General features: G+C 47.0%; 1 protein-coding gene across 1 annotated transcript; it reads right to left on the bottom strand.

Moving 5' to 3' along the window:
- Positions 1-2,656: 2,656 nt before the first annotated feature.
- On the bottom strand, positions 2,657-7,451 carry LOC130022190 (zinc finger protein 678-like; the record flags this gene model as incomplete). The annotated part of the gene is made up of 2 exons (XM_056112952.1): positions 2,657-3,739; positions 7,353-7,451. Coding segments are annotated over 2 exons (1,182 nt in total), but the record flags the coding sequence as incomplete, so codon positions are not given.
- Positions 7,452-11,037: the final 3,586 nt, after the last annotated feature.

Below are 11,037 nucleotides of genomic sequence, written 5' to 3'. Positions count from 1 at the left end.
GAAATTTTAACAACTAAATCTGGAGGGATTTCTGCCAAAACCTGCTGGGTTCCGAGATTTGTTCCTGAGTCTGTGGGATTATGGCCATTAAACTGCTTTATCAAGAGCCAGAGAGGTGGTTCGTGGGAATGACTTAGGCTCTTGTTGGGGTGGGGAGGAATTGACCAGCTCCACCCCATCCTGAGAGGCCCCACGTATCTTCGTGAGTGTGGGCCCAAACCAGACTTTCCAAAGGCCTTTGAAGGATGGAGGCCACCAAGCCGACAAGGGGGAGCAGTTGGAGGGACAGCACCAATTCCCCCTGGGGTGGATCTGGGACAGTAACCTACTGCAGGGTCCAGAGACATTTCTGATAAAAGGCGCTGGGTTTCGAGATTTGTCTCTGAATCTCTGGGATCATGGTCACTACGTACCTTGATCACAAGCCACAGAGGTCAATCGTAGGTGCCAGACAACCCCGGGTTTTATTTGGGGTGGGGAAAAAAGGGCCGGATCCACCACCATCCTGTTAGGCCCTGCATGTCTCCTTACTGCAGTCCCAAACCTAACTGTGCAGAAGCCCTTAGAGATGGCGGCCACTGAACCGCCAGGCATGAAACCTATTGCCACCTGAAATACCCAGCTTTGGTAACCTACTGTGGGGACCAGACACATTTTGCTGAAAGCTGCTGGGTTCAGAGATTTGTTTCTGAGACTCTGGGATCATGGCCGAGTGATCAAGAGCCAGAGAGTCCGTACATGGGCAGCGACTCGGGGTCTCATTGAGATGGGGAGGAAAGGGCAGAGTCCACCCCAATCCCATGAGACCCCGCATGTCTTGTCACTGCAGGCCCAAACCTGTCTGTCCAATGGCCTCTGGGAGATGGTGGCCACCGAGCCACCAAGTGGGATCAGGCAGAGACACACACCCTTCCCCCCTTGTGGTGGTCTGTCGCCGGTAGCTCATTGCTGGAACCGGGCGCATCTCTGCAAAAAGCAGCTAGGTTCCAAGATTTGTCTCTGAGTCTTTGGGATCATAACCTTTAAGCAGTTTGATCAGGAACCAGAGAGACCTTGCCTCCAATTATATAGCTGAGCCGGAAATGGATTGTTGGTGTGTCTCGCACATACCTAACTTTTGGCCGTTTACTTTCTTGGGAGACTTTGTTCAAAGTTTTTGGAGTCTGGCCAAAGGTACAGCAGCAATTTTGGAGTATCTGGAAGTCTGACGGTGCCATCAGGCTGCTGATGCACTCAATTTACAGGCACAGATTGACCTGCTGGCGGTACCATACTCCCGGGAAGTAGAAATTCTATATATGGAGAAAAAACACCAATAGTGGGGTTGGACTCACTGTGAAGCGACTAGGATGCTTGCCTTGCTGATCCAGGACAAACCTCCCCATCCCATTGGAACCCAGTAGCACCACAGAATAATTCCTGAGATTCACAACCAGAAGTAAACCTTGAGCATCAAAGAATCCCTTCCAACTACCCTGAATAAAAGCAGCTATTAAAATTAATCCAAAGAGGGGCTGAAGTGATAGCAGAGCGGGTAGGACATTTGACTTGCACGTGACCAACCCAATTCAAATTTCAGCAACAATATGGTCCCCTGAGCTTTACCAGGAGTAATTCCTGAGTGCATAAGTCGGGAGAAACCCATGTGAAACACTGAGTATGACCCAAAAAGCAAAAAAATAAATAAATAAAATAACCCAAAGAGTAAATTTTTAGAGGAAAATACCTCCCACTTGTCCAAACACACGCCAAAGTCCCAAACCCAGCAGCACTGAAGCCAATGAAAATGACCGATGGCAAAAGTGTCCCTTTCTTGTGGGGGCTTCCCGTGAACATATCTGGAGCTTCGATAAGTGTTATGTCCAGTCCAAAGGCTCCAAACAGGGTCCTTCGCAGTCTCGAGTAGGGAGGAATGAAATCGCAAAGACCCCCCACTCTCTGCAGGCTCCTCACACCAAGGCCTGAAGTCCATGTGCCCACCGTCCCAGTGCCATCTTGGACCTGGATGTGATCGTGGCTGCAGGGGCCCTCAGGAAAACGCACTCTCACCCATGACACCTGAGCCACAGAACAGCCTCCAATGCATCCCTAAAAAGCTCCACATCCACTAAAGCCTGGATATCCAGAACAAGTAAGAAACAAACGTGAATGCACGATACAAGTAGGCATGACCTGACGCTCTGTTTCCCAAACCGGGATTTGCAGGGTGCTGAAGCATTCCAAATCCTAACCCAGGGAAGACTGAAGAATGAAGGTTTACCTGTTTTTCCATTTTCAAAGTATTCAATGCTGCATCTTGGTTGATTTCTACCATAATTCCCGCTAACCAGCCCCTCTGGGCCAAGCCGGAAGCATAGCAAACAATAACAGAGTAGTGAGACATGACAGCTCTTAGCAGGAAGGTGTTTCTGTACCTGTTTATTCAGTCACCTTCCTCCTTATTTTCATCACCACGACCCATTATTTACAAGTTAACACACAAGCAAATCCAAGCACAAGAATACTGGCATAGGTGCAGCCCGGGTGAAAATCAGCAGGCTTCAGCAAAGGACTTCCCACATTCCATACAAATATACGGTTTCTCTCCACTGTGAATTCTCCTATGTACAGTCAATTGTGAGGATGAAGTAAAGGCCTTCCCGCACTCCACACATATCTAAGGTTTCTCTCCATTATGAATTCTCATGTGTAGAGTAAGAGAATAGAACCGTGTGAATGACTTCCCACATGTCTGACACTGATGAGGTTTCACTCTGAGATGAATTTTCATATGTGAACTAAGTCTTGAGGCTCCAATAAAGGCCTTTCCACATTGCTTACATATATATGGTTTCTCTCCAGTGTGAATTCTCCTATGTACACGAAGTGTTGAGGCTTCAGCAAAGGCCTTCCCACATTCCTTACATATATACGGTTTCTCTCCAGTGTGAATTCTCCTATGTGCAGTCAATCGTGGGGATGAAGTAAAGGCCTTTCCGCATTCCTTACATATATATGGTTTGTCTCTAGTGTGAATTCTCCTATGTACCCTAAGGTTTGAGGCTCCAGCAAAGGACTTTCCACATTCCTTACATATATACGGTTTCTCTCCAGTGTGAATTCTCCTATGTGCACTAAGACTTGAGGCCAAAGTAAAGGCCTTTCCACATTCCTTACATACATAGGGTCTCTCTCCAGTGTGAATTTTCCGATGTTCACTAAGTCTTGAGGCCAAAGTAAAGGCCTTTCCACATTCCTTACATATATACGGTTTTACTCCAGTGTGAATTCTACTATGTACACTAAGTCTTGAGGCATCAGCAAAGGTATTTCCACATTCCTTACATATATACGGTTTCACCCCAGTGTGAATTTTCCTATGTAAACTAAGTCGTGAGGCTACAGCAAAGGCCTTTCCACATTCCTTACATATATATGGTTTCTCTCCAGTGTGAATTCTCCTATGTATACTACGGCTTGAGGATTCAGTAAAGGCCTTCCCACATTCCTTACATATATACGGTTTCTCTCCAGTGTGAATTCTCCTATGTATAGTAAGTCTTGAGGCTCTAGCAAAGGCCTTTCCACATTCCTTACATATATACGGTTTCTCTCCAGTGTGAATTCTTCTATGTATAGTAAGTCTTGAGGCTCTAGCAAAGGCCTTTCCACATTCCTTACATATATACGGTTTCTCTCCAGTGTGAATAAATGCATGTTTATTGAGGCTTGACGACTGAGTAAAGGCCTTGCCACACACCTGACATATATAAGGCTTCTCTCCACTATGAGTTTTCATAGGTCTGTTAAGACTAGAGGTCTGAATAAAGGCCTTCCCACATGTCTGACATTCATGAGTTTTTTCTCCTGTATGAATTCTCCTATGCATAATAAGATGTGATGATTCATCGAAGGCCTTCCTACATGCTTCACATGAAAAAGGTTTCACTCCTGAATTTATATTCATATGGTCATGATGGAATAACCCTTGACTCACTCTTTGTTCTCCGGGCTGACTTTTCTGGGGATTCTGTCCACTGTGGTTTTCTAAGGGAACACCACAGTGCTGAAAACATGGGGAGGCTCCCCCACATTCCTTATATGTAGATAGGTTCTGCTCACGGTAACTGTGGTTGACGGTATGTTGCTGTGAGGGACTCACTATAAACAGTGCTCCTTTCCATAGCAAGTGCCTCACTGGGGAATTTTGTGTCTGTGAACTGAGAATAACACACTCCAAGGAACTTTTTCCAGGAGAGGGCTTCTTCAGAGTGAGGTAGCTCTCGCCATTCTGATCACCCTCAGAAGACATCCCGCCTGTCTCGGGGTCCTCATGGGGCTGAGGGCAGGACTGCTCTCTCGAGACATTATCATACAGTGCAGGATCAGAGACATTCCACTCCGGGTGGCAGCTTTCCTGTAGAACAACAGAGGATTCTAATTATTGACTAATTCACTGAGTCTTCCTGTCAAAAATCTGAGCCCTTCAGATGTGGTTTTGATGCACCGCACAAATGCTATTACTGACATATGAATTGTCTTACTATTGAATAACTTCATGTTACTGTAAGTTGGACGCACAAAATTGATGGATATAGAGTCAGTAAATTCTGTGACTTCCTCCCCTTTAAATTAATGAAGGAATACAACTGGAAACAATTCCTTCTATAGAAAACGGATGCATCCATTTCAAGAGAAAATGAAATACATCCACATGTGGGTTTGGTTAAAGCTCAGTGTGGAACCTGTGATGCAGGGGTGAAGACAACGCTGCATCGTCCCACAGCTGAGACAGACCACGTGGCCATTGCAAAGCTCTCACCACAATTGATGCCTTTCAGGATCAATAACGTTTTTTTTTCCTTTGTTTTGCAGTTTCTATTTATTGGGGGTTGGGTGAGTGGAGGGGCACACCATGCAGTGTCCAGGATCAGTTTTGTCGGTCTATGCTGTCTATAAGGTGTGCTGGGTAAGGAACATCCGTCCATGTGCAAAGCAATTATATTTCTCACTGCACCATCTCTAGGGCGCAGAAATTAGCTTTCTAAACAACAACCACTGTCAAGCAAATCAAAACTCACAGTATTTTTAAACATGGTTGATTTCAGCACCTAGTGAAGCTAAGGGTCCTCTACGCCAAGCATCAGGCTTTGGAAGTCCTCCCTGCAATTCCCAGCCTTCCACCTTAACAATCACATACTTGGTCCACTCCTGCTGGCATAATAATATTTATTCTGAATTAGCGAATCTTACCAACTCACTCGTACTTGCGGACCCCATTCCCAAATCAAAGTGCTGTAATGCCAAATCCTGAAGCCGCGGTTTCAGTTCTGAAACTGAACAAAACATGCAATTCAAGCACTTGTCAAAAAATGTAGCAAAATGATGTCATGTAGTTAAGAGTACATCTCTGTGGTTCTCAAATTCCAAAGAGTCCCACACTAAAGAAAAGATTCGGATAGTGGAAAACTGTGAGGATCTTGGCAATTCTTCACTAGGTATTGTTTTTGTTTTTGAGCAGACCTGGTAATGTTCGGAGAACCAGGTTATTGAACACATTATTGAACAGATCACCTTCAGGCACTGCAAGGCATTCCCTGCTGTACTATCGTTCAGATCCAAACTAGCTCTGTTATGGTCTTACTTATTCGAAAGCCATGGAAGCAAATTACAGGATCATTCTGTGACTGACATTCCAGGGGAATGAAGAGGAGTGTGTATGCGGGACAGAACCAAGGATTCAGGAGACCAAGGCCCCGATCTCAGAGGCGTGTTTCATACATGCTCAGGACACCCATACACTGCACAGGGCCTGAGCCAGGAAGGGTCCTCAGACACTCACCTGCACACATGCCTCTCCTCCCCGACCTCAGGGCTCCTTCTTCCAGCCAGGAGATCACCGCAGGCTTCATCCCAGAGTGCCCTACCCCGACAGAGACAGAGGCATGGATAAGTGACAGGGAAAAGGTGAAAGGTAAATCCCCATGTTTTCCTGATATAACTTGGCAAATATATGAAAGACATGAACAGAATGTCCATTTCCAAAATGCCACATATTTCTAGTTATTCAAGAGTTAAGACCCAAGAAAATATCACAAATACTCTAGACCTGGCCTTGTGTATGGCGGACAGGGGGTTGCTCAGCACAATATGTTGTTGGTTTTTGTTTTGTTTGGGGTCTCACCTGGCAATGCTCAGGGGTGACTCCTGACTCTGTATTCAAAAATCACTGCTGCTGGTGTTCGGGAATGACATGGGTTGCTGGGGATTTAACCAAGTGCGCCGCTTGCAAGAAAATCACTTTCCTCCCTGTATTTTCTTTCTAGGCCCAGGAGCACATGGAGTTTCCTGAGCCCCACATGAACTAATCAAGGAATTCAGTAAAACTAAGTGCATAATAAATCTGGAAATGGCTAAGGGTGGCAAGAGACCCTTATTTTTTAAAGCTAAAAACTGTATCCAGAAAGAGAGTAGAGCAGGAGTTTCTCACGGACCAGGTATGATACCCAATATCTCATAGGGTCCCTCATGCCAGCCAGGAGAGATCCCTGAGTGCATAATCCAGGAGCAAACCCTAAGTCCTGCTGAAGTCTCACAAGAACCATTAGAAGTAAATCAAAGCACTGAAATAGGGCAGCGTCTAATGAGTTGAGAGACGAGATATCAAATCCCCTGTGGTGGGAGAGAGATAGTACAGCACATAGGACAGAACCGATACACACACATGTGGGTTTGATCCCTGGCAGCCCATATGGTCTTGGAGCAAGGCCAGGTATGGATCCTGAATACACAGGCAGGAATAATTCCTAATCCCTAAGGAAAAAATTAAATGCAAAAACAGTTGTGTGACTGGTGCAAAAGTACTGGGGGTGAGGCACCAACATTTTAAATTACCAAGAGGTTTCAGTCCACGGTACCTCATTGCCCCTGAGCAGTCTTAGCAGTCATCCCTTAGCACAGAGCCAGGAGAACTGTGGACTGTGCCCCCAAACAAAGGCAACAGCAAAACCAATTAAACATACAAAAGTTCATGTAGTATACAAAGTAAATTGATTCACCAATGGATGGATCTATTTAAAAGGACCTGAGCGACAAATGGGATAGGGATCTTCCCATGGACACAGTCGAAATGGATTGATCTGAATCACTCCATAGGTTCCGGCTACCCCACACGAGTAATTCCTGAGGACAAAGCTGACAGTAAGCCCTGAGTATCCACAGGTGAACCCCCATAAACGAGGGAGGGAAGAGCTACTGCATGGCTGTCCAATATCCCAGCCCGTCACAGAGCTACTGTTGGACACACAGCTGCCACCCAGGAAGCCCTCGCAGGTCTGTTCAGACATGGTTGGCTCCACACTGCTCTCACCGACAGCCTGCAGATGCTGGTAGTTCTCCAGCATCACGTCCCTGTACAGCTTCCGCTGAGAGGCCTTCAGGCATGACCATTCCTCCAGGGTGAAGTTCACAGCCACGTCATTGAAGGTCACGACATCCTGAGTCAGCACACGGAGAGGGTGGGAGTCAGAGTATATCTTAGCCTCATTCCCACTACTCTGATGCCAGGACCCAGGGTCCTATATTGTCGCTGGGCCTCTCCCCTCCGAATGAACCAGCCTCCATGCACACGCATGGCTGACGGGCCCCAGAAATCACATAAGGCAGCTGGATCTGCTAAAGTGGGAGGACGTTATACAGAAGGTTCTTGGATGTATCTGCCTTTCCTGGTAACCCCAGGGCCAATTCGAGCACCACTGGTCTAGTAAGCACTGTAGAGAGGATCACCTGAACACAGACTTGTACGATCCAAAACACTATCCCTGGGTGTAGCAAAAACCACTGCATGCTTACCGCTGCACCCCCAAAGCACATGGCCACTAGGATTGAGAACGTGAAGTCCATATAGACAATTACTCAGAGCAGTGCATGGCATGTGTGCCTGTAGGAACTCACTGCTCAGGACCGCCCCAAATCCCGCTCAAAGAATGTAGAAGTTTCTTTACCCCAGCATCTCTACTGGCCTCAGAGATCCTTGTCTCTTTCTCCTTGGGATCGGCGCATGCCCAGAAATCAACACACAAGAATATGTGGACGTAAGACTATATGACCGAGCAGGTAGTCTCTCAAAAGTAGGAAGGAGAAAACAGGAGAAAAGCAAGTCTGGGGGCCCAAGTCACTGTAGTTGTCAGGGCGCAAACGGGGCCAACACACCCCAGGGTGCTCTGAGGCCCGTCACTTGTGAATCCAGAGCACAGAGTCAAGAGGACAGTTGATGACAAAAACAATGCAAAAGAAGCTGAAGCAGCAGGTTGGCGTAACAGGACAGCTGTTCCGGGGACAGCATGTGGGACTGGTGATCCCCAACATCCCATATGGTCCCACAAGCACTGCCAGGGGCAATGCCAGAGTGCAGCACAAGGAATGATTGTGAGAATCGTTGCTCTGCCATCCCTAATAAAACAGAAAACCCAAGATGAAACCTTTGGACCTCCAGCATCCCATTGGTCACCTAGACCTGTCAGGAATGAGCATTGAGCACTGAGCTTTGAGTACTCCTCATGCACCACTGGTTTGGCCCCAAAGCCAAATAAAACAAAACAAACATACACAAAAGCAGCTTCAAACAGCAGAATGGGACGATCCGATCGGAAGTCTCATCTTGGAATCCGTCCAAAAGAAACTCAAAACAGAAGGCCCAGGAAGCCTGGGCACTCCTGGTACTCATGTCATTCTATCCCTCTACTCCTACCTGGGGACGGTTTATCAGAAGCCGTGTCACCATCTTCTACTGTCACTGTTGTTCTGAGTATCAGCAGGAGGCTCCAGGTGTTGTCTGCTCAGAGAGAGATGAAGAGTCAGGGGTGCTTTGCAGCTTGATATGAGGGAGCTGAAATTCATGATCCGGAGAAAGAAACACCAGTATTGTGGTTAGAAGGCAATAATGTGAATTGGGTGCTTGACTAGATAAACCGATCAATCCTCTGCATCCCATATGGCCCCCAGTAGTGCCAGGGAAAATATCTGAGCTTAGAGACTCGAGTAAGCCATGAGCATCTCCGCGTGTGTGCCCTCTCTACCCCCTAAAATCTAAAGAACCAAAAATAGCCCCCCAAATACAATTTTTTTGGCAAAACTCAGCCACCTGCAAGTCCCCTTCCCCCAACCCCCGCATGACCCGGGCTCTCACGGCAGAAAATGAAGATGACAAGCAACAGGTCTCCTGCCATTAGGTGGAGGGGCTGAAGCTCTGCCCCTCAAATCTGGAGATTCTACAGAAGCGAGCTTAGGGCCGATGGTTCAAACATGGGACTGCTGGGAGGGTTGGGACGGCCAAGCCCCTGGCTGAGTCCCACATTCACCCACTGTTGCCCCATCCCGGAGCTGGAGACGATCGTGGCCAAGAGGCCCCCCAGGATCACGCACTCACAACTGCGACCTCTGCAACCTGATACAGCCCCCACTGCACCTCCAAAGCTCTGCATTCCCCTACAGCCTCCACCGCACCCCAGAATCCACCTGGATGTCAGGGAACAAGTGAAAAACCAGCACAAAAATGCCCCCCAATCTGGCTCAGACCCTCCACTCACAGTGTGGAAATGGGAAGGCTTGGGGTGCTCACAGGAGGCTGCTCGAATCCTGCCACAAAATATGCCTTCACAGCCCCCCTTCCAGGATGGGGTGCAAATTTACTTGTCCTTTGCCAAGTGAGCAAAAGCCCCAGTGTCTGTGTCAGGGATGGAAAATGAACCATGACACACTTAAGACATCACTTCCATTTCCATAAGGTTCCTTGAAGAGCCAGAGTCTAGGCAATGGGAACCTTTTTGCCACCCAGGTGAATCTGTGCTGCAAGGGGGATGGACTCAAATGAAGGAGTGGAGAGGCAAATGCTGAACTGGTCGGTCACACACTGGGGGCCTGGGGATAAGGAGAAGTCCCCTGATCCTGCAGTTGTCACCAAACATTGAACCAATGATATCTAGACACACAATGTTACCCTGAATCTTGTCAAATGATCCCTGAGCTCAGAGACAAGAGTAAACACTGAACACTGTAGGGTGTGGTGAAAAATATAACAAGAAAAAAAGGCAAATTCTACCGAAGGGGGGGGGGGGAAATGATATACAAAGAGAAATTCTAGAGTGAAACATTTAGAGTCAAATTTCTGGTCCTTAAAAATCCCCTATTCTTGGGGCTAGAGAGACAGCACAGCGGGTAGGGCGTTTGCCTTGCACGCGGCCAACCCGGGTTCGATTCCCAGCATCCCATATGGTCCCCTGAGCATTGCCAGGAGTAATTCCCGAGTGCAAAGCCAGGAGGAATCCCTGTGCATCGCCAGGTGTGATCCAAAAAAGAAAAAATAATCCCCTATTTTTCATCTATCCCTGCTACAGAAACTCACAGTTTCTCCTGAATCCCTATTGTTCTTTCACCATTGTTTGTGCATATATGTGTATATATGTGATTTTGTGTGATTTTTGTTTCGGGGCCACAACCGGCAGATTCAGGGCTTACTCCTAGCTCTACACGCAGGAATCACTCTGGTACAGACCATATGGGATGCAGGGGATAGAACCTGGGTCGATTGCTTGGATGGTTAAGTCCTTACCCACTGTACTATGGCTCCGGCCTTAAGTAACTGTGCTCCTAGCACAACCAGTGGGATTCCTGAGCAAATGTCCTTACTCCTCGAAAACCAAAACTTTCTTGCTTAAAAAAAACAAAACCCTTTACCCTGGTTGGATTCTAGTTCTAAACAATTTAGGTTTAACATTGGATCATCATTTCTCCTCTGCTACAAGGAGCTTAGGCTTACTGAGTAACACCCATCCCAATCTCTTCCATTTCCATAGTATTCATCTTTAACTTCCCTGTGCTCTGCTTCCACTATGATTAATCACCCATTTCCCATAACCACAACCTGTGAATTGTAAAGTCAGATTCTTCAGAGATCTCTGGATTTTGTATTTGGAAGTGAAATGTTGACTTTCTATTTCCTTTATATCCTCTGCAGTTTACTTTAGACAAATATCTTTTTTTGATCCTGGAGAAGGATCA

The sequence above is a fragment of the Sorex fumeus genome, unplaced genomic scaffold (genome assembly GCF_029834395.1).
Source record: "Sorex fumeus unplaced genomic scaffold, SorFum_2.1 ptg000019l, whole genome shotgun sequence".
Taxonomy (NCBI): Eukaryota; Metazoa; Chordata; class Mammalia; order Eulipotyphla; family Soricidae; genus Sorex; species Sorex fumeus.
Note: the sequence above shows the minus strand (reverse complement) of the source record. Positions and strands in the feature narration are given on the sequence as shown.